The sequence below is a fragment of the Gouania willdenowi genome, chromosome 24 (genome assembly GCF_900634775.1).
Source record: "Gouania willdenowi chromosome 24, fGouWil2.1, whole genome shotgun sequence".
Taxonomy (NCBI): domain Eukaryota; kingdom Metazoa; phylum Chordata; class Actinopteri; order Blenniiformes; family Gobiesocidae; genus Gouania; species Gouania willdenowi.
The window spans coordinates 9229423-9253298 of NC_041066.1; the positions used below are offsets into that span (position 1 = coordinate 9229423).

Genomic DNA, 23876 nt, shown 5'->3' on the forward strand with positions numbered 1-23876 from the left:
ACAAAAAACAAAAACTGCGCTTTGTGTTTTTATTACTTTTTATTTTTGTAACAAAAATGTCATTTTGTTTTCACACAATTCAAATAAAGTCGTGTAAGAAAAATCTACACAACAAGTCCCGCAGTATCCCTCATGTCGTGGACAGACCTTACAAAGTGCAGAGAAATTCATTCACCAATTAAAAAAAGAAAAAGAGAAGAAGAAGAAGAGGAGGAAATATAGTTAAGGTCAGAGGAAGCATCGTTTTGATGAGTTTATGTTTTAAACACGAATCTCCTCCTCCCTGACAGTGGCTGTATAAATATGCAGCTTCTGACAATCAGCAGGTGTGTGTGTGTGTGTGTTCACTCCAGACCCTCATGGCGGCTCCTCTGTGCCGTGCTGGACTGATGATGATGATGATGATGATGAGTTGACCGACTGCAGGCGTCCCCGTGTCATTTGTGGAGCGTTTCAGTAACTTGGCGACTCGGCCTCCCCCTCGTCCACGGGAGAGGGTGAGGCCAGTCGCTCTGGACCAGGATCAGAACCAGAACCGTCAGGGCTGGTCTAGGGCTGGTCTGGATCAGGTCCGGGTGGAGGCGGGGACTCAGAGCTCGATTTTGCTTCCATAATCGTCAGACAGGTCTACGTCACTGAGGTCCACGTCCTCCTCCACAGGAAACTGAACATGATCATAAATATGGGGGAAAAGCAGAAAGATTTAGCTGAAACATCTTTGTTAAATATAAAGTGACACATTTAACTCTCATATGACAAAAAAAAACTAATCATTCACCCTGTGACCACAGTCAACAGAGTCATTCCATGTCATTTAAACACATTTTCAAGACTTCCCACGCACTTTGGTCTAAAAAAATTCAGAATTTTTTACTATTTGTTTTTCAATAATTCAATAGACACTGTAAATTTTTTAGTTTAGATTGGATCAATACTTTTTCAGATATGGCCAATTTAGCGAGGCGGGCATGTGTCTATTTTCGTGCATCCTTATTTTTCTTCCAATATCTCAGGAACTAAATCACATAGGAAAATGAACCTTGGTACAGTAATACAGCTCCACCTACTCTATCAGAATATACAAAAAGATCTGCTATACATCCTATCTGGTGGACATGCCAACCCCTCAAATCTGGAACATGTGAGGTCATGCTGTCACGTGCCATTTTGGATGTGAAGACAGCTTCAGCGTTTGCTTCCATTTATTGAAACAAACCTGAATGCACTTTATTTTGTGGAAACTGAGCAGAAAAAGGGGGCTGGCATGTCCATCAGAAAGGATGTATAGCAGATATTTTTGTATATTCTGAGAGAGTAGGTGGAGCTGTATTATTATACCAAATTTCACTTTCCTATGTGGTGTATTTCCTGAAACACTGAAAGCTGAAAATAAAACAAAAATAAGGATGCGCAAAAATCAACACATACCTCCTCACTACATTGGCCATGTCTCATAGTATTCATCCGATTAAAAAAATTACAGTGCCTATTGAATAATCACGGAACAATTGGTAAGAATTTCGGAATTTATTGCGACCAAAGTGCGTTGGCCATTTGTGAAAGTACATGGAATGTTTCAGCTGCCTTTACAGAGACCACAGACCTCTACAGAGAGTAGGTCACTTTTTAACTGCTGGTTAGCAAAAGGCTCAGGAGTGACTCCCTCCAGCTCTGATTAAATTACAGCCTTTAAAAAAAACACCACCCGTTCAATTAGAGTCTAAGGAATGTGTCAGAGACACCACTGATATTTTGGGAGTAAAGAGATGCACTGAAGATATAATTTAAAGACGTCACGATCCAATATCAGCAAAAACAAGTATCTGATCAGCCTGCACCTAAAACCTTCTCTGTAATAGATCGTTTTTATTTGATTTGAGTTTATTTTTAAGGTGTCCTGATTTATTTATTGAAATGATAAATTGTATATTTAACCTGATTATTGTTCTCTGACTAACAGCACTTGGTAAAGCCTTTTATCTACATTCCACACTAAGACATAATAAAATAATGTATGATTTTTGCTACCAACGTATCGTAGTGGCCAAAAGACAAAGCTGCAATATTAATATCGTATCATAAGTAATAAATAATTGGAAAGCTCTTCGTTGCATATTGATGTTTATAATTAAACAATAAGAGGTGAGTTTGCAGGTGATAATGATTTCATTTCCTTTCACAAACATTGTTTCGGGGCTCGTGATGCAGCTACTTTCCAGCGTTCATTTTGACAGCAAATTTAGATTTAGTCATAGTCTTTGACTAAAACTAAATTGTTTTTAGTCCAGACAGTGATAGTGTAGTTTTAGTCAAATAAATGACTAAGTCGCTAAATCAATTATAGTCGTAGTAAAATATACAGCATAAGAGTTAATGCATTTTTTTTTAAAGATGAATTTAGCATTGATCAATGATCAACCAGATATGGGATGGTATTAATGTTTGACCACATGATCAAATGAGTTCTGATAGGATGTCCTCCCATGTGACCTTATAGTTTGCTTTAATTAGTTAACGAGAAAATAAAAACGTTATAATCTAAATTATTCTAGTTATTCTCAAAATTAACACAAAATTGCTACTTTCCTCGTAGAACGCTGTAAAGTTGTATTGGTGTTTTGACTCAGATTGGATGAGTTTACTCTTTGTTTTAAAAAGATGCTAATGTTGGAGTCAGTTCCTCTGATTAGGTTTTCATTAGCTATTGAATGAATTTGCACTATTTTTGTCACCGTTTTCAGATTGCCTCCACATCTCCTTACATGTGTTTCAAGTCTAATGTCTCTTAACAAATGACAACAGAAACAAAGTTAATGATGAATTAGAACTATTACTATAATAATATATTATATATACACATACTGTACTGTATATACAACTAAAAGCGTTTTTAAATTTCAGATGTAACTGATTACTCGGACGATAATTAAAGCAATACATTTAAATAAAGGGAACAAAGACCTGTATCCAGGCTTCTCTCAGTTTAAGTGTGTTTTGTGCTGCTTTTCTTGTTTTAAAGACACAGACGTCTGCGTTTGCTCACTGAGACGCTCACCTGTCCGTCTAAACCATCCCAGGAATCCACAGCATTGATCTTGGGCATTTCATTCCCTTTTCCCCATTTGTAAGTCGAGCCACGGCCAACAGAAACTTCCCTGGGGGAAAAAACAAAACCGTAAAATCAGACGTGTTAACCTCCAAACAGGCTCTTTCCCTTCTTGTTTTCATCCTGATTCGTGTAGGATGCATTTTTCTGTCTTACCTCAGAAACTCGTGGATGCCGGTAGTGCTGAAGGAGCCTTTGAGGAGAGCGTACATCTTTTTACGAGGGTTGATGGCAGCCATGGCGGGGTAGCCAAAACCACCTATTTCCAAAGAAACCTCCAGCTCGCGCTGAGTGCCCGCCTCGGCCCACAGCCAGCTGAAGAGAGAGGAACCAGCTATTGGTTACCATCACCTGTTAACACAGCCACCACAGGGTCTGGAACACATCACACGTACCCCCACATCTTCTTCTTGTACTTCTCTGCCATCTGCTTCATGATATCCAAGTAGCCGTTTCTCCCACTTGCTCCTGTTTGAATGCAACAAAAATAATAAATAAAAAATAGCAAATTGATCAAAGATCAAACAAGGACCCTGCGTCCCCTGGTGACGCACGTTCCCTCAGTTCAACAACGCTTTAATATCCTGAGACGTGTCATGCACAAAATTCACCAATTGTTCTCACAAAGCATCTTATTGACAGTTGGATTTATTAACCTCTGTTCACCCTACTTCCTGTTTTCCCCTAACGCAGATTCACTTGAGAGATGAGTTTAATTGCACACAAAAATAAAAAGGCAGCTTTGTGTACGTTTGTTATACAGTCTGACCTGTGTCCAAGATGTGTGGCAACATGGCGATGATGCACAGCTGACTGTCTGCACAGGTCGTCTTAAAGATTTCTTCATTGAGGAGCTGAAACACGACAAAACGGGCCACATGAGACCGCAATGTAACTATTGTGATTATGTGTGATGTGGTAAAACACCAAAATATCCTGTTAGTACTGCTTTCAGTAGGGTTGCACATCTGATAAATGATTCGATATGCATCTCGATACACAGGTTACGATTAAAAAACAATATCCTTTTATTACTGACCGATTCGATAGTGTAGGAACTATACAATTTGTTTCTATGGTAAATATTTGTTGTAGATCTTTTATAAAATAAAGAAGCCAATTCTAAAGTGACAGTATAATATTTCCTTTTCAAATATGTAAAAGACCACATATCCCCATGCATTGTGGCTTCACGGCAAAACAAAATCACATGTATTTATTTTTAGACATTGAAACTCCAGAGGTAAAAGTAGTACAGAATACTAACAACAAAGTGCAACATTTCAGCCTGAGCACAGTGTTTAGCATGAGAGGTAGGTAACAAAGATGAGACATTTCAATGTAAACAAGTTACACACCAATGAACAAACCATGTAACAATAACCTTATAATGATGACCCCTGGTGGTCATCTCAAAATGTGGCCTTAGGCCTGGGACACTAGAGTGGAAGCACAAAGCAGCAACCACATTCTTATGTTAACAACGCTTAAAATACTCGTCACATCATTTCTTTCCAAAGCTAAACTCTGCTGTGATCATTAGTTATCATCCTACATTGTGTTCAAGTGCTCATTTATCTGTGAAGTTTGTTTTAAATAAGTTATTTGAGGTTGAAAAATGAGATTCGACATCATCTATGACGATGATTAACAGCCTTGGGTCTTGAGTAGCTCTCTTTGTGAATAGCATAAGCAGTGACGTCGTTAAGGAAAGCCGAGACGCCATTAAACTTTTCCGTTCACTACTAGTACTAGTGCTAACCTCTATGATATGATCATCTCAACAAGACGTTGGTAGAATTTTCCAGTGGGAAAGATACTCAAGTTTGTGATGTAGCTGGGCTGCGTAACTCATCAGGGTAGTATGCTAAATGGGCAGGGTGTGTTACCAGGGCTCCTCCCACCGGACCCCACTGTGCGAACAACATCTAATTTGCAAGATGGAAGCACCCCTAGTGCACGTACTGACCTCCAACACTTCAGGAGCAGGAGCGTTGTCGGAGAACAGCTCCAAAGCCTTTTCAATAATGTCTCCACGGGTACGACCTCCCTCATAGTTCTGAGGCTCCTCCCCTTTTCTGAAAATCTTGATGGTGGGAAACCCACGAATCTGGAGACAAACAATCATTTAAAATCTTGTAAGTAAAAGAGAAAAAAATAAAAATGAAATAAAAAATAAGGTGTATATATTTGTGACGACGACTATTTAACAGCAGCACTAAGTTTTCACATTGACTGAGAGGTTAACAACATGAAGGACTTCAATGACAGTAGTTTCATATCTAACAATGTACATTTACACTTTAAAGAGTCCTATTATTTCAGATTGGATTAGGAACGTTTGTGTGTAAAATGTTCACCGTGCACACGTCGACAGCATTCTATTCCAATGTCAAAACATTTGTTGGTTTTACGTTATATATCATTTATATAATGCCACACAGGCAGAGCAGCTTAAGAAGCTAACATTAGCGCGTCATCATTGTAATCAGAGAAAAGATATCTATGAAGAAAGTAATGATGGTCTAAAGCGCGTGTGTGCGCACATGTAAGGTGTGAGAGCGAGGCAATAAAAGTTAGTATCGAATGCGTTTTTAAATCCACTGTGATCGTATCTGTTAACCATTACATTTCTGCTCTGTTTGTGGTCAAAGCTTCACTACTTTGATGCTAAATTTTAAGCCTTAAAATATTAGACAGATCAACAGTATTTATGTTCCTTTTGCAAAGTTTAAAATGTTAATGTAAAGGATCAGATTCATTAGTGAATATGATTACTGCTGCCTGGTGCAGTTTTTATTGTCCAAATGTTTGTTGTAAATATTTTGAATTGCCAAACATTGATTATGGGATCATTGTTGATTCATCACTGAGGAAATATGATGTTTTCAGCTGCTCATCTGTCTCACAGTGAGCACATCTCAGTAATATTTAATACATACTTATGCAGATGATGTTTTTCAGATAATTAATAAATGCACACAAAAGTTTTAAAGACAATGTTTTGCACTTGTAAAATATTTTGTGCTAAAATTGAACCGGGATGTGAATCATTGGGTGTCTCATGATTCGATTACGATTTCGATTCAATATCGATTCCCTCTTCAAAAATTGATACAATGCATAGTGTGTTAAGGCAAATTATGGCATCAAAACAATACAGTTTTTATAAAATAATTTTAAATAAACTGATTCCAATGATGTAATCACACAAAGGCAAACTTAAGACAAAAGTTTACATTTATTCATGCTAAACAAGTTAAAAAAAAACACACGCACACACTCCTTGTGCTCTCTATGTAATACATTATAAGTTAGAGTCGTTGTTGTTTCCTGTTGGAATCGTGTCATGGACTGTAAAGGGTACGTTTGTGTGTTTTGACCTAACATTGTTGCCGTAGTAGTCAGAAGTTGCCATCTTGAAAGCCCATGGTCTAGTAGTCTTTACTAAGTTCTTGTATTTTCGGCTTGAAAAAGCATATTCTTGTGAGTATGATTAAGTGTACTGTTTGATTACACTCCCAAGTCTGTGTTTATGAAAGTCGAGCATGAATGGTGTGATATATAAATCACCACAGATGGCGGTAAATGTTAGCATGAGCATATACATGGGTTTTCCCATAGACGTTAGCATGAAGCTAGCGGACTTTTTGTATAGTGGTATTTAATATTTATGAGAACACTAATATGTATTTGTATGTTCAGTTTAGTGTTTTTTGAGTAAAGACTCTAAGAGGATCTACTAAATCAAAGTTTTTTTTGAAAAAAATAATAATAAAAAAATAAATAAATCGATTTTTGAAGTTTGTGAATCGATTCAGAATTGTGGATGATTAGAGTCGCAATTCTTATGGGAATCGATTTTCCCCCCACCACTAGTAATAACACTAGTCAATAAGGAAAACAGTCTTTTCGCAAGATCATGGTTCGGACTCACCCCATAGCGCCCAGACACATCACGGTGCACGGTGGCATCCACAGCTCCGAGGTGAACTTTGCCTTTGGTTTGTTCTTTGATGGCAGAGGCTGCTGCTGTCCACTCAGGCTCAAGGCTGGACAGAGCAGAGCAGATGGTTGAGGAAAAGCCAAAGAGAATTCCTCTCTAATTAACTGTCACTGAAAATAATCCTGAGCTCATCTCAGAAACCTTTTCCTTGTCATGACTCATTTTTATATCACAACTTTCTGGTGACCCGCAGAGACTTTTTTTCCTCTAAAATGTGTTGTTTGATCTGTTTGTTATACTGTTCTACAAATACAGAGCAGCCAGGATTAGTGCACAAAGAGACAATATGGGCCAGTATTACTAGAAAAAGCCTGTTCCAACTTCATCCCAGAGCAGATCCTTATTCAAATATTGCCTACTCACATAATTTAGTCAATTCAGTGTTTTTTTAAAGAAAAAAAATCTGAAGTTTAAAAGGAATGAAAGAAGTTTCCATTTCTACAAAAACACTCATTTACTAATGTGCCCTCAGTGTTAAACATTGGTAGATTACGATGTTTCTGAGGTCACTAAAGGACAGGACTCACTTCTTGCAGTGTCCACACCAAGGGGCGAAAAATTCCACCAGCCAAATGTCTTCACTGCCCAGCACCATCTTATCAAAGTTGTCGTCTGTGAGCTCCACCACATCCTTCTTATCACCACTTCCTGTGCTGCCTCCACCTCCACTGCTGCCCTGCAGGGAGTGCCACATTTACCCCATTACATCCATACAATCACCACACAGCTTCTCATCTTCTATACCTGGTTATTGGTTGATTTGGATCCACCTCCCTTCCCACTCTGCCGATCTTTGATAAAAGCCCGCAATGTGTTCAGGGTTTGGTCGATGATGGCCTGAGCAGTGCGTCCTCCTGAGGAGCCATCAATAAATACATTTTAAATAGATTTCTTTTTTTTTTATTTTTAAATGCGATTGTTCACACACACAAAACTACAACTCACCAACAAGATTCTTCACAAAATGTCACAGTTAAAGTGTCAGAAACTCGTGTTTAGTTCATATACCTTGATATTCCTCAGGCTTGTTCTTGTTCGCTCCAAAAATCTTAATGGTTGGGAAACCACGGACGCTGTACTCGCTCCCCAGTGACTGGTGCTGGTCAGCGTCCACAGCGCCCACCTTAACCACACCCTGAAAAACAGCAGAAACACACCTTCAGACTTTTTTACTCAAAGGTCGCTGAAATTTGTATTTCTCAAACCAATATTCAGAATCATTACAGTTTATTGTCATTGTATGCAAAGCAAACAACTAAAATGGCAAAGCACGTCAGTCGGTGTTAAAACAAACATAAAAACATATGATATAAATATAATAAATGTTTTTTTTTATTATCAATATTGTCAGTATATTATTCTACCATTAGTGATTCTGGTCCTTTATTGATAAATAAGTTAATTTTACATTAAAATGGCACAAAAGCACATTTGAATACAAAAAAGGAACAAGCCAATTAAAATGTTTAAATAAAAGATAAGATGTATGATTGTTGAGTATTTACAGTCTGATCAGAGGACCATGTTATTTAGAATAGTGACCAGATTTATCTCTTGTTTTGTGTTTTCTGTGATTTATTTGTTTTGCCTTTTTTCTGTTTGTTTTGTGTGATTTCTGTTTGTTTTTAAATGTGTGATTTCTTTTTTCTTAGTGTGCGATTTCAATTTGTTTAAGTGCATTTCTACGGTCATTTTGTGTGTATTTGTGTTGTCGACTCATTTTGTTCTCTTATTATTATTGTTTTTTTTGTTAATTTGTAGCCATCCTATTTGTTTTTGGAACAAATTTGAGTATTTTTGTTTTCCTTTCTTGCAATTTTTTTGTAATTTCGTTTTTGTTGTCCTTTTGTGCAACTTACTATAATTGTGTGCGCTTTCTTCAGTAATTTGTGTGTGTTTTTTGGAGACATTCTGTGCGTTTACTTTGAGGGCCGCACAAAATGAACCTGAGGGTCGCATGTGGCCCCCGGGCCACCAATTGCCCATGCTTGAATCTACACCAGTGTTCCTGATAAAGGTCAGACTGCTTTTGTCCTTGTCTTTATTCACAATAATTCAAACGGTCCAAGGGTAAATGCTGGAATTATGGCTTGTTGATAAAGATGTTATGACTGTGATGTTCTGTCTCATTTATAATCATACGTGTTTATTAGCCTTGAGGACAAAATGATTGTTATTAAGCTCCTTAAGATTTGTGATTCTACTTATGTGTGGAAATTTATAAAAACGTCAACAACAGAAACTGTTGTTTATTATTTTTTCCCTGAGAACAGATTCATCTACTAGTGTAGATGAGTTACCTTGAGGGCGGAGGCTACCTTCTTCCATTCCGGAGCGAGACTTTTACAGTGGCCACACCTGAAAGACAGAATGTCGTTTAAAAAAATAATGCCACAATGATAAGTAGCAATTCACAATGTGGATCCTGTTGGATGAGTTCCTAACAGTAAAATGACGATCATTGCAAAATTTATCAAAATCACAAATACAAGAACCAATTCACAAACTAATGCTTTTTGTTTTGCAAATAAGAAACATACCTATCAAATAAATACAGCACGGTTCACGCATACAAAAAAAAACTTCTGTAACTTCTTCAGTTACAAAAAACATCCTTCAAGAACAAAATAGGACGTTTCTTTAAAAGTCTACTGGCATTTGTGTGTGAATCTGTGAGGCAGAAAGTTGGTGTCTATAGTCAGGTGACAGTGGTATGATAGCAGTTTGTCATAGTTTTTTTTTTTTAAATATATATATATATGTGTGTAAATGTTCATTTGTATGTGTAAAACATGCTGTATTTGCTTTGTTGGTATGTTTCACACTAATTCAGTGTGGTTCACAAATAACAAGAAGTAATTCACAAATGAATGCATTTTGCTTTGCAAATAAGAAACGTGCCTATCAAACAAATACAGCATGTTTTACACAAACAAATTAACCTTTTGAATTAAAAAATATATATAATTGAAGTACAAAACAGGACATTTCTTTGAAAGTTTACTGGCATTTGCGTAGTTTGTCATAGTTGTACAATTTTTTTTATTTTTATTTTTTTTTAAGAAAATGTTTATTTGTATGTTGTAAAACATGCTGTATTTGTTTCATTGGTATGTTTCACACCAACTCAGTGTGATTCACATATAAAAAGAAGCAATTCACAAACTAATGCATTTTGTTTTGCAAATAAGAAACATACCTATCAAATATTTTACACAAAGAAAAACATTTCTTCAATTAAAAATATCCTTCAAGTACAAAACAGGACATTTCTTTGAAATTTTACTGGCATTTGCGTAGTCGTGCAATGCATTTCGTTTTGCAAATAAGTCACGTGACAATAGGAAGGTGACAGCTTGTGGTAGGTGTACTAATGTTGGGCTTTTTAAAAATAAATAATTTGTATGTGTAAAACATGCTGCAATTATTTGATCAGTATGTTTCTTATTAGAAACCCAAAATGCATTATTTTGTGAATGATGTTTTGTATTTGTGAATGCAAACCACACCGACTTTGTTTCTTGTCTGCGAATCGTTGAGCTTGATTAAAACGTGCGTTTGTGATATTTAGGCATCATTTTAAGTAGGATTGTCCTGCTTAGCAGCATTCTGCAGTGTGATGACACTCAATAAAGTACAGTTCATGTGACTGCACCATAAAATGACTGTTTGGTGTTCAGTGTCATGGACTCACCATGGGGCATAAAACTCAACCAGCCACAGGGAGTCACTCTGGATCACCTCCCGTTTGAAGTTGGACGGTGTGAGCTCGATAACATCATCACTGGATGAATACAAGGCTTGGATAGAAAGCACCAGTGAGCAGCCCAGTAGCACTCCTGAAAAACACAACACAGCACAACAGACTTAGATTCAGTCACAACAAAATATAAAACAGCTTCAACAAAAGAGGAAGGTCCACAGGCTGGATAATATGTGAGAAAGTGACATTGTTTTGGATTTCCACTGATACCCCTCATCACAGGCCTGGCAGTGATCTGCACCCTAACTTGATAATGCTAGCTTACCGTAGCAGCGAAAGAAAAAACCGCAGCCTGACACACACAACAGTCCTTACCCCAGAGTGACACAAATTATATCACAAAGAAAAGAAATGCGTTTTTTTTTTTTGTTTAGTTGTCACTCACCAAACAAAAGTGGCCTCATTGTTTCAGCTGCTCGCTTCAATCACACTCAGCGCACTGAGCCGGAGCCGCCGCGTCGCCCTGAAAAAGTGCTTCGACAAATCGTACCGTGGCCCGCGCTGATTGGTCCGTCCGCCATGGTGCTGCGCCTTAACCAATCAGCGTGTGCCGTGTAATTCCCTAACCCTACCTATAAACCGGTAGGCACTGTTGCCAGCTTGGACGGTTTCCTGCATTTTTTGTTAGTCTTTAAAAACTTATTCAAAATACGTAAACAGCTGTGAGACTTGTATTTCAATTACTATGAAAGAGAAATTTGGAGCTGTGTGTACATTCTGGATTTTTTTTTTTTGGGGGGGAAACAATATTTTTTCTAACATTTATTTAAGTAGGATACGGAAGAAAGAGCAAATGAGCAAAGATGACGTGCCACTCGCCACTTTAAATCCACGTAGCTGACTATCCATCATCCATCATCCATCATCCATCCAACCAGTCTTGAATAACTGGCTACATATTTGGAATTTTTTTTTAGAATTAACTATCTTGTTCAACCACACAAGCCCAGGAACCTATTGGAATATGAATTTATTGATCATTAAGTCAGATACATTTAAAACCAGTAGCAATTCTTATTGACATTAAAGTATCTTTTTTAAGAGGGACTTGAGAAAAGAGGAAAAAACAGCTCAACTGATCCTTGAGAGTCTGCATACTTCAACTTTACAGAAGAAGTCCAGGAGTCCAACATGTTTAGGCCAAGTGTAGATGAGGAAAAAACTATGCTTTTGCCTCATGACAACATATGAAAGATGGATATATGGTCAAATTAGATAAATGGGTTTAGAATAAAAAAGGACAGTGTAAAATGGGCTTCAAAGAGACTTTAGAAAAAATAATCTAAAGACAGTTTGTTAATTTGCTAAGAATAAATTAGGAAATAGATGCAGTCCTTGAATTCCACGTGTTTGATGAAAAAAAAAAAAAAAAAAAAAAAAAAAAAAAAAGCAACAGGACTGTTTAAATTGTGAAACCTTGGGACTGTGTTTTGTCTCCACCAGATTTAATTTGTAAGAGCTGGCAACACAAACATTGAAGAAAGAAAGAAAAACAACCAATCACTGTTAAAAGTCGTGACTATAATAGTTACTCTGCACTTGTTCTGGTATTATAAACTCTTGTCACTAGATGGAGGCAAACTACACGACACCGGATGAGAATGAGCATTTGGAAGAATTTAAATAGATAAATAAATGAATGAAAATGTGGTCGATACCTGAACGTGGATGTGCATATAATATTAATAACAATGTTATCCATATTGATGATTATGTAAAAAAAAAAAAAAAAACCTACATTCATGTAAATTCTACTTGTTTTTAATATAGTGTAGATTTACATTACAGAGGAGCTGTTTGTGGTTGACAAGCATCCTTTAATAACCAACTGTTGACCTTTAAGCTGCAGCAGAAACGCAGCGGGATGCGCGTCACCACCTCTCCTCACTGCGTCTGCCATGCATGCACCGCGCTGCGTAAATGCGCACCACCCAGAGGAGATCTGGAGCCTAACTTTACAATAAATACATACAATTGAGGTACATTGGATTATTGTAATATTAATATTTGGAGAAACTAAACATAAAACACGCAAATACATGAACAACAATGTCATATATCAAGTGTTATTTTTATCTCTTATTTTTCCACCAGTAAGATTACTGTGAATGTGTTGTAGCATTTTCATTTTATTCATATTTACACTTCTCATACAGACTCATTTGTCGCGTGGGACTCTTTTTCTACTCTTTTAAACAATTCACCAGTGTTTTACGGCGAAGTCTAAGCCAGGAAGTTGTGCGTTGGATAAAATCCTCTTGACGTCACTTGAAAGCCAACTTTCTGTGAGCGCACAGGCGCACTGTTTGCAGCCAAACACGGCTGCACAAACCAGAGAGAGACTTCAACACTGCTGTGTCCTGTAAGAAGTCGTGTTTTTGATACTTGGATCATTTGGTTGTTTATGTCTGGAGAGCTTTACGCACAGCACCGCAGCTCCGGACGCGCGTCTTCTGCGTCAGTGAACAGTTTAGTTGACTGACTTTGAGTGTCTCACAGCGGCTTAGTGGGGGGCATCATGTGGAGGACACGGTATGCGGACTGTAACGGCTCGGAAGCCAGTGAGGAGACGGAGATCGTGGTTAACATCGGCGGAGTGAAGCAGGTGTTGTATGGGGACGTGTTGAACAGATACCCGGACACTCGACTGGCGGAACTGGTGGATTGCTTACTTAAACCATCTGAAGAGATATCTTTATTGTGTGATGACTATGACCCAGACACAGGAGAGTTTTATTTTGACAGAGACCCTGATGCGTTCAAGTGCATAATCGAACTCTATTACTATGGAGAGATACACGTGAAACGAGGCATTTGTCCTATTTGTTTCATGAAGGAGATGGAGTTTTGGAAAATAGACTCGGATTTTCTGGATGAGTGCTGCAAATGTCAGCTGAAAGAGGTGGAGGACGAACTCGCGGAGATCGCAGAGAAAGTCAGAACTATCCTGGTGGACAGGGAGGGAGATCCATCCGCAGAGGGTTGCCAGCGGTTCCAGATGTGGCTCTGGAGGCTGATGGAGAAGCCGGATTCCTCCCTGCCGGCGCACGTCATCGCCATAGTTTCCTTCATCTTCATCCTCATCTCCTCTGTGGTGATGTGCGTGGGCACCATCCCTGACCTGCAGGTAGAGGACGCAGAGGGTAACCTGGTGGAGCACCCGACCCTGGAGGTCATAGAGACCGTGTGCATCGGCTGGTTCACCGTTGAATACGTCCTGCGTCTGATCTCCGCCCCAAACAAAGTGAAATTCATCCTGGCTTTCATGAACATCGTGGACTTCATGGCCATCATGCCTTTCTACGTGGTGCTGATTCTGACCTCCTTTGGTGCAGGGGTGATGGAGCTGGCTAACGTGCAGCAGGCGGTGCAGGCTTTACGCATAATGCGCATTGCGCGCATTTTCAAGCTGGCTCGCCATTCCTCGGGACTCCAGACGCTCACATCTGCCCTGAAGAGCAGCTTCAAAGAACTCGGGCTGCTCCTCATGTACATGGGGGTGGGAGTTTTCCTTTTCTCCGCACTGGGCTACACCATGGAGCAGAACCACCCGGACACGCTGTTCACCAGCATCCCACAATCCTTCTGGTGGGCTGTGATCACCATGACCACCGTGGGCTACGGAGACGTCTACCCCAAAACCACTTTAGGTCGTTGTAACGCAGCCATCAGCTTCCTGTGCGGGGTCATAGCGATAGCTCTGCCCATCCATCCCATCATTAACAATTTTGTGCTGTTTTACAACAAGCAACAGGTGCTGGAAACCGCCGCCAAGCATGAGATCGAGCTGATGGCGCGGCGCTCTGATGATGGAGAGCTGGCGGCGTCACCTGGCGCGCATAGACACGTGTGTGGTGCGGGTGCGTGGGACGTCACCGTGCACTCCTCGTGCCACAGTGAAACCTCTGTCCCCTTACTGAAGGGCCCCACAGGGGCCGCGCAGACCCCCAGTGTGGACACCAGCTTTGAGAGTACAGCCGAGGCCACTGAATATTTCATCTGATCAACACTCTGAGGAAAAAAAAAAAGAAAAAAAAAACACCCAAAAATAAACAAGAAATGAATTATTCATTTGTGAATTATTCAAAAAAAAAAAAAAAAAGAACTCTGATTCAATGAGGCTGTAAATATTCTCAGAGATAAAAGAACTGCAGCAATGGCCTCTGAGGACCTTCACTGCAGCTTCTGAGGAAATGAGCATGTGTGTGATATGTTCCTCATCAGACTAATGCAGACACCTTATATAACATCCCAACCAATAGTCACACATTGACTGTAGACCTGCTCCCTTCCATCAGTGCCAAATACATACAGATGTTCTATACTCTAGAACAGTGTTTCCCAACCAGGGGTACGTGTACCCCAAGGGTATATTCCAAATCACAGACAGTGTACACCTGTACTCCTATACAAAACCTTACTGACATGTTGAAGATTACCAAGGTTATTACCAAATATTTAAGCAAATAGATTGACAGATGTACTGAAATGTTTACTTGAAATTATAGTTAATTCCTTAGTAAATATGTATCAGGCTATATATGATTATTGTTACCTCCACAAAGGAGTTAACATTTTCACCAGCATTTTTTTAATTCATTTTTTTATTTGTCTGTTACATCAAAAAGTCCTTGATCTACAACATACACCATGGAACTATTAGATTTTGTAGAGGAAACTGATCAATACTGCTTCGGGATCAGTTTTTAAAAAAACAAAAACATTTTTATTATGGGGAAATTTTCTAAAATCACAACTTGGTTAGTAATTCACTGATCTTAATACAATATGACTCAGTTATGTCGAGGTCGTTCCTCAATTATCCAACTGAGTTTGATCTGGATTGACACCGCATTGCGTAATTTATCGCAATTTAAAAAAAAAAGAAATAAATACATAAATGGGTGCCCATGCATTTGAACCTACTGTATTGTCATTAATGGAGACATTTCTTCCAAGCCTTTAAAGTGTAATGATCATGGTGCCATTAACAGGATCACTGATAGACAGGTATACTCTTAGTGCTCTAGTTTAGCTTAGCTTTGTTAGCCATATTTGGACCAAAAAAGAGAGTCCCAGCATTCTACCGACGAACGAAAGACTTGAATTTTTTTTCTTCCGAAATCAACAAACAACATCGCTTTAAAGCTGGGGTCTGCAACCTGCGGCTCTTTGACCGTTTTGCAAAGGCTCCCTATAGCATTTAAAAAATATTGAAATAAATGATTATTTTCTTACAGAGGGTATTAATGATTAATAACTTTGACACCAAATAAAATTACAATATATCAATTTTTAACCTAGAAATAAATCATATTGTTTAGTGACTCGGCCACCTTCTTACTTCACCTCCTGCAACATCTACAGACCATCAACGTTCCTTGCATCTGTGGTTAACCTTAAATTTGAAATCCCTGGTTAAATATGCATGTTTGATATGTGGCAAGAAATGAGCAATGAGCATGTGTTGACCGACTTGATCATGTGTTTTTTTTTTTTTTTTGGCTCCTGAAAAACTTTGATCCTGGAGAGATGAGGCAAAATGGTTCCTTTGAGAGTAAAGGTTGCAGACCGCTGCTTTAAGGATATACCATTGTTGTAATTTACCAACTTGTGCTCAATGAAAATGACACATATTACATAAGGGTCAACATATAAATTGAGCTTTATGGGGTTACTGCGTGGTTCGAGCTACAGAAAAGACTTTAGAGGAGTATATGCAGTCGTACACACATCACAACTGTCCTGCCATTAGGGTTTATTAAGTGGCATTTGCAGACTTTAATGAATAAGTGGTTATTGAATCTGTAACAATAGCCTGTCCCATGATTGCTATCACTGCAGTGTGTATTGGTGTAGCAGATATGACAACGGCCGCATATTCTGTCAGACACGCAAGCATTTACTGACGCTGGACGTGACACTAATGGGTTTAAAGGAGACCACTATGAATGGGTAATTAATTATGATACACTAATTAAAAGTGATGTTTTTTTTTTTTTTTTTTTTTTTTTTACAGCTCGGATCTTTGTACATACGTGCTCCTATAACCACAATGCACTTTTAGTTTCTCAAACTTAAATAGAGATTCTAAATAGGCTTGATGGCTGCTCTATTTAAAGGTTAAATTATCACAGTTTGAAAGGTCTCTAACTCCCACACCATTAGCCTGATTGACAGGAAAACGGGATAAATAGAGCAGCCCTTATGCAAATTAGTCATGCACAGTTGGGGAGCTTTAATAGAAATTTGACACATTAGATGAAAGTTCATGTCATTTTGCGGATTGATGTACTGTATGCCGGGACCGTGTTTCAAGTGTATTGTGAAGTTTTATGAGATGAATTTGTCTCTGTGTGATAAATTAGTGATAGTTTTTGTTCAAATAAAAAAGGGGAGATTACCTATACTCGCTGTTTGAATGCAATGTCTCTTGTGAATTTAAAGTCTACATCACAATCAAGGCCTTTTCTTCTCATTTGCCAAATTTGAACGCAAGTGTTAGCATCATCCCTCGTCCACATTTGCTTTTTTTTTTTTTTTTTTGACCAGTTTGCACGACTTTTCAGTTCAAGGCAAAGTAAACATACAAAATGATTCCAAAAACCATGCAAAACAACAGAAAAATACACAAAACGGTAAGAAATACACAAAAAAGCTTCAGAAACATAAACTTTTACATGAAAAAAACACAAAATGACAACAAATACACACAAAAATACCAGAAAAATATACATAACATTAACAAAAATACACAAAAACTACTCGAAAACAAATGAAACGAGAAATACACAAAATGCCTAAAAAATATATACAAAAGGACTCCAAAAGCGTTCTTGTTATAATGCTCAGATGATCATCATTCTTAATGGTGAAATGAAGGTTCGTAATGTGGCTCTCAGATGGGACAATCACATTTTTATGGCCCACGCTGCAATAAAAGTTGCTCATGCAGTTCAGCTTTTCCCAGGTATTGATTTAATTTTGAAGACGGTTCAATAGTGTGCAGCCATTAATTATTTATTTATTTAAATTATATGCTTTTTCTTTGAGGTTGCAGCTCACTGGAGATTATCCTGAATCACTCCTAGCAAACTTTGCAAACCCTAAATTTGCTGATGCAGGAAATATTGAACAGCAGACACTCCAACGCTCCATTCAGAGACGCCATTCACCCTGTTATCTATGTTTTTTGGCAGTGGGAGAAAATCAGCATACTTAATAGAAAACAACTTCACGGTATTGGGGTTCAAACATACAGTTGGTTGATCACAAATTCTTATTGTTTCGTTAAAACTTTGGCAACATTGCAGTATTTTAGACACCTGTTTTGTTTTTGCATTAATCCTTTAGTAAATTCATATCGAATGCACAAGGCACACAAACCTTATTTATTATTAATTGAGAACTGTATTTGCTAAAGTACGACTGCTGAGTTAATTTTTTTTATCTGCTGTTTGTGGTCACTGGTCGCACTTTATGACAGCAATGCACATTTATAGATGTAATCTGTTGTGAATGTGTAGACAATTCCTTTGCTACTTATAGCCTCTGTCAGCCATGCCAAAAATGCACCAGATATACTGTTACTGTGTGTTTCAACAATGTTATGCTTCATTTAGGCAAATCCTGCAGCTGAAAAATACATTTATGAACCTCCATTTTCAACATTTAATCCTTTGCTTAGCTACAAAACTTATTTTCTGGTTGCATGGCTCTCTTTCATAAGGACTTAATCTTCTTTTTGTCCGTAGATGAGCGACTTCATTATGGGGTGTCGAATATAAAAACTCGGTAACTTTTTCATAGCCGACATATTTTGAACATTTAGCTCACTTTTCTCACATTTACCTCATTTTTCTTTCATTTGTGACAGAAATTCATGTAAAAAGGCATGTTCTACATCGTTTTTCAAAATGTGTACTCGTGAAATTAAAATTAAAATCTAAATGCAAATGTTAAATCTAAATGTAAATATTAAATCTGAATGTAAAAGTTAAATTGATCACCAAGTGTAAAGGTAAATGTTTAGAAATCATGCAATAAACCTTGGAGAGTGGGTTCTTGTGATCGATAGGAGCTGACCAGCCCACTTTGTATATTTTCATATTTCAAAGCTTTACACTTGGCAACCAATTTTACGTTTAGATTTAGATTTAACAGTTAGATTTAGATTTAACAGTTAGATTTAGATTTAACATTTAAATTCAACATTTAGATTTAGATTCAACATTTAGATTTAGATTCAACATTTAGATTTAGATTCAACATTTAGATTTAGATTCAAGTTTTAGATTTAGGATTTATTTAGATTTAGATTCAACATTTAGATTCAACATTTAGATTCAACATTTAGATTTACATTCAAAATTTAGATTTACATTTACCATTTAAGTTAAGATTTAACATTATATTTAACTTTTACATTTAGATTTAACATTATATTTAACTTTTACATTTAGATTTAACATTTAGATTTAGATTCAACATTAAGATTTAGTTTTCATGTTTATACATTTTTAACAATGATAAAGAACATGTTGTTTTACATTATTTCTGTCGCAAATGAAAGAAAAATTAGCTAAATGTGAGTAAAGTGAGCTAAATGTTTAATTTAGATTTAGAATTAACATTTAGATTTAGGTTTAACATTTACATTTAGATTCAACGTTTAGATTTAGATTTAACATTTAGATTTAACATTTAGATTTAGATTCAACATTTAGATTTAGATTTAACAATTAGATTTAGATTCAACATTTAGATTTACATTTAACATTTATATTTAACATTTACATTTGGATTTAGTTTTCATTTTTATACATTTTTAACAATGATAAAGAACATGCTGTTTTACATTAATTTCTGTCGCAAATGAAAGAAAAATGAGCTAAATGTGAGGAAAGTGAGCTAAATATTCACAATATGTTGGCTATGAAACAGCGACTAAGTTTTTATATTGGGCGCCCCATATTTCGGATTCTTTCCATTTAATTACACACAATTGTAAATTATTTTTTTGATTTTGAAATACTTTATTAGTACCTGAAGGAAAATTACATTACACTCTTTTAGGGACATGCGTCTCACACACATAGGCCCGAATCACACACATGCACAAACATATGACAAATAAGTGAGTAACGGCTTTGGTAATAACCTTTGTACGACACAAGACTGATAGATGACTTCAAACATCAAACAAATCCCATTGGCTGATAGAAAACATGAGGTTTAAACAAATACCATGAAGGCAGACCAGTGCCATGGTTTATGTTCACAAAGGTTTGTCTAGTAAAAGGTTTTTTTTTTTTTCCATTTGATTTTACTGGTGGAAACCAAACACCTGCAGCTGCTGCTGCCTCACTGATAAGGAGCTCATATCAATCACTGTGTGAGGGCTCTGCTACCTATTCCGCTGATGTTTTCCATCCAGCTCTGTCCCAAGTTATGCAGACTGAGGGAAAGATCACACAGAGGTCAAGGAGGCCTCTGCAGGCTAGTGTCCACCCACGGGTTGCTATCTTCTCACCTCAGCAGCACATCCACACTTTTTAAAAACCCTGCAGAAAAGGTCATTGTTCACAGTGACGGATGGAGTGAGGGGGTCAAAAGGTGCACATTGTGTAACACGAACAACGTTCCTCTAGCAGATGCACATGCAAATACATACAAATTCCCATCTCCACACACACACACACACACACACACACACTGGCATACACAATCAGTAGCCCCCGTCTCCGCCGCCCACACACGATTGCACACAAACAACCACGGCGATGCCACACGCACTCCATCGCCCATACAACCACAGTCATGTGTGAACTACTTCACTGTGACCTGCCGTGATTTGTTGGCTAATCACTGATTTCACACCCACATGTTGGTCATCTGTTGCATTCAGTGGGTGTTTAAGATAAGCGTTAACACAAAACTCCGCTCATTATTCCTTCAACCGAAGAGTACAAATTATCCTCCACCTAGAAGCTTTAGCAGACAGATCCCAATGTTTTTTTTTTTTTAACTGAACACTCTTCTATTTTTATATAACACATTCAATCTGTTGCTGGTTAACACTCATATTCTTCAATTTTTTTAGTAACAGCTTTGCATATTACATTGGCCATCTGTTTTTTTTTTTTTCCTCAAAAACTATTTTCAGGCAAATGATTATTTGTCATCCAAGTCTCCTGCAAACACAGCTTTTATAATTCTGAAGAAACATTCACTTTTCTTGATTTCATTTAGGATCCACTGTAGTAAACACATAATATAGTAAACGTTTATATCTGGGGTGTTAAAACGGGATGATGGAAATTTGGAAAAAGAGTCAGGAAAATAGAAGCGTAGGTCAAACATTGGGCAAATTTGGTTTTTTTTACAATGGTAAACAATAATGATGAAATTGATGTTCGACAAAAATGAAATTTAATGAATGTTATTTTTATTTGTGTGAGATTTATTTGGGTTAGTTAATTCTATTTATTTAAGTATAAGCTTGCTAGCGCTTTCTTCTCATTTCAAACGTTGCCCCAAAACTACATTTTGTGAAGTAATAAACTTATTTAATGTGTTTTCTATATTACACATGTAGTAAATTAAATAAATAAACCTCAAAACAGTAATTAGAAAAGCTTAATTTGATTTTGAATTATTGTGAGTTGACATGTCATAATAACATTTAAAATACTTTTTATAAAACCTATACTGTGAATTATTGTGAGCTCCAACGAAGTCACATAAACAGACAGAATGAAAGATGTCTATTTGATCTTGTTTTCTGGAGGATGTTCTGGATGTGTTTTGGACAGCACTAAGAAACCTGTGGAACAATATTTCTCTAACTGAGGTCAGGGGTCCCCCCTGGTAATCTGTGAGATTTAATGTCATAAGAAAAAAGAAATGAGCTGGTGACGCTTTAAAAGTGTGCTCTGATGCATACATCCACTGTGCAAATAAAATAGTCACGCTAGTTATTAGCTTTAGGCTAATGAAACCACTTTCTAACATGAATTGCATCATTGAGCCACAAAGAGCTGTGAGCATTTAGTTTTAATCATCTGACATAAGGATTATACATTTTACAGCCAGGCTGAGAATACATCACTGACCTCATCTGTAATATCCAATTTAGCCAAGAAATGTGTTATTGGAGTGTGTGAGGAAGTGTGAAAGTTCAAGTCCAAAAACGTTATTTACAGTTAAAGTTCAGTTCATTTTGTCTTCTTCTTTTTTTTTTTTTAGAAATATGTTAAGGTTTCATTTACATAGACAACTTTTTTCAGGAAATTTACTTTGATCTCCTGACATGTTTGTTACGACCCCCTCTAGGATGGGATATCAAGGCTTGAGGGGCCGCAACACAAACAAGACGCCACACAGAACCTCAACGATTATCAAAAGTATTTATTAACAAAATAAATAAAAGTACCAACAGAACAAACTAAAAGGGACTGGAGACCCTGGCCAAACTGAACAAAAGTAGGGAGGACACTGGGCCAACCCTATACAGGGCCGTCGTCCCAGCATCCACCCTCTAAACTACAAAAACATACGAAAGACTAAAACTACCGGAGCACGAAAACAGGACTACCAGAAATCTCCAGTCCAAACTAAAATAACAAACTTACGAAGATGTCCAGTGGGGAGCTGAAGAACTCTCCCCACATGTCTGCTGCTGGTCAGTTGTTGTGCCTCCTGCTTTCTGGTCCTCTCAGCCCTTTATACAGCTCCTCCTCCCTCTCCTACCTGATTACTGATGTGAGCCAGGTGTGTTAGGAGAGGAGAGGAAGGGCAGACTGAGAGGCCAGGAGGCACCAGCCGTAACAGACTGTCAACTGTCAGTCTTCCTCAGAGGCATCTACTCTCTTCTCTCGCCTACTCTCCCACACCTGGTACTCTCTTCTCCAGACAGCATTAGTAGATGCCTCTGAGGAAAACTGACAGTTGGCAGTCGAAACATTTCAGGAGATCAAAGCAAATTTCAAAGTGAATTTACTGAAAATATTTGAATAAATTAAACCTTAAAGGGCTCATGTTACGCTAAGTTGACTTTTCTGTTCCTTAAACATTGATTCCCTCAATCGTTAGTTAGAGGGTGATTTGCTCCTTTCTTACTGCAGGGTGAGCCCAAACACCTCGCTCTAATTTGATGACACGTTTCCACTTGGATGACGAATTTGACGCGGCACTGAGTTGGAGAAGCCACGCCTCCAGGAAGCAAAGGTGAGCATTTCAGCATCCTTCGCGCAGTGCTATGTATATGTTTTCTACAGTCTATGTATGTACCGGCAAACGCCCCGCCCCCACGCTCTGTCTCGTGTTTATAAAGCAGCATGAGAACGGCTCCGGAGTGGGTGGGAGGAGGGCGGGCCGTCCTCTGGCCTACGTCATCGTACGGGGAGGAGGAAGTCAGTGTCCCTTCTATAGACTCGTCCGCTCATGAATATGCATAAGTAGGCCGCAAATCAGCCTGTTTGTGTAGAGTTGCACAGAAAGTGACTTTTTAGGGGCTAAAACTCTGGAAAACAGGCGAGTTTGGAAAAATAAACCTCAAATACTATGTTTTTGGGGTTCTTAGAACAAATGGAGATGGGTGAAAAATAGCGTGATATGGGACCTTTAACCTTCATATTTATGAAGATCTAACTGCTGTACTTTTGCATCAATTCCTCTGAAACGCCGCCAACCTCGTACAGTATTCTTGGATCAACAATAAGTCACAGTTTTTATACAAAGCTACAGTTGCTGTATGTACAGTATCTGTGATCTTAATGGTAGTTAGTTTGCATGGAGTTCAACTTGTTCTGGAAACTTCCATCCCACTGTGGCGAGCCCCAGCTTTGATTGTTCACTGGGGACGCACTGGCATGCTGGTATTAGGTTACGCCAAACCATTTTAGAGATGTGTGGTCAGTGAGACGCACCCCCCGTTACCCCCCTCCTTTGACCTTTAAAGGGAGTGATTGTCTTTATATGTTCACCGTCTAAAAATAGGG

The 23876-nt window shown here is 37.9% G+C and overlaps 2 protein-coding genes across 2 annotated transcripts; one reads left to right on the top strand and one right to left on the bottom strand.

The window, feature by feature from the left end:
• Window positions 1-15: 15 nt before the first annotated feature.
• On the bottom strand, window positions 16-11367 carry pdia6 (protein disulfide isomerase family A, member 6). The gene is made up of 13 exons (XM_028439437.1): window positions 11261-11367; window positions 10807-10951; window positions 9413-9470; window positions 8121-8247; window positions 7857-7966; window positions 7640-7788; window positions 7044-7158; window positions 5076-5216; window positions 3876-3960; window positions 3502-3574; window positions 3263-3421; window positions 3056-3155; window positions 16-664 (listed from the first exon to the last, which is right to left on the bottom strand). The coding sequence occupies exons 1-13, from the start codon at window positions 11277-11279 to the stop codon at window positions 590-592; spliced, it is 1356 nt and encodes a 451-aa protein (XP_028295238.1). The 5' UTR covers window positions 11280-11367; the 3' UTR covers window positions 16-589.
• Window positions 11368-13185: 1818 nt separating this feature from the next.
• Window positions 13186-15069, top strand: LOC114457693 (potassium voltage-gated channel subfamily F member 1-like). Its single transcript, XM_028439711.1, has one exon. The coding sequence runs from the start codon at window positions 13394-13396 to the stop codon at window positions 14876-14878; it is 1485 nt and encodes a 494-aa protein (XP_028295512.1). The 5' UTR covers window positions 13186-13393; the 3' UTR covers window positions 14879-15069.
• Window positions 15070-23876: the final 8807 nt, after the last annotated feature.

Excerpts from the sequence above, each read along its gene's own strand:
- LOC114457693 (XM_028439711.1), top strand. The coding sequence starts at position 13,394 with ATGTGGAGGACACGGTATGCGGACTGTAACGGCTCGGAAGCCAGTGAG.
- pdia6 (XM_028439437.1), bottom strand. Across the intron at positions 9,471-10,806 it reads GTTGAGTTTTATGCCCCATG|GTGTGGCCACTGTAAAAGTC; the intron begins GTGAGTCCATGA and ends TCTGTCTTTCAG. Across the intron at positions 3,961-5,075 it reads CTGCTCCTGAAGTGTTGGAG|CTCCTCAATGAAGAAATCTT; the intron begins GTCAGTACGTGC and ends GTCGTGTTTCAG.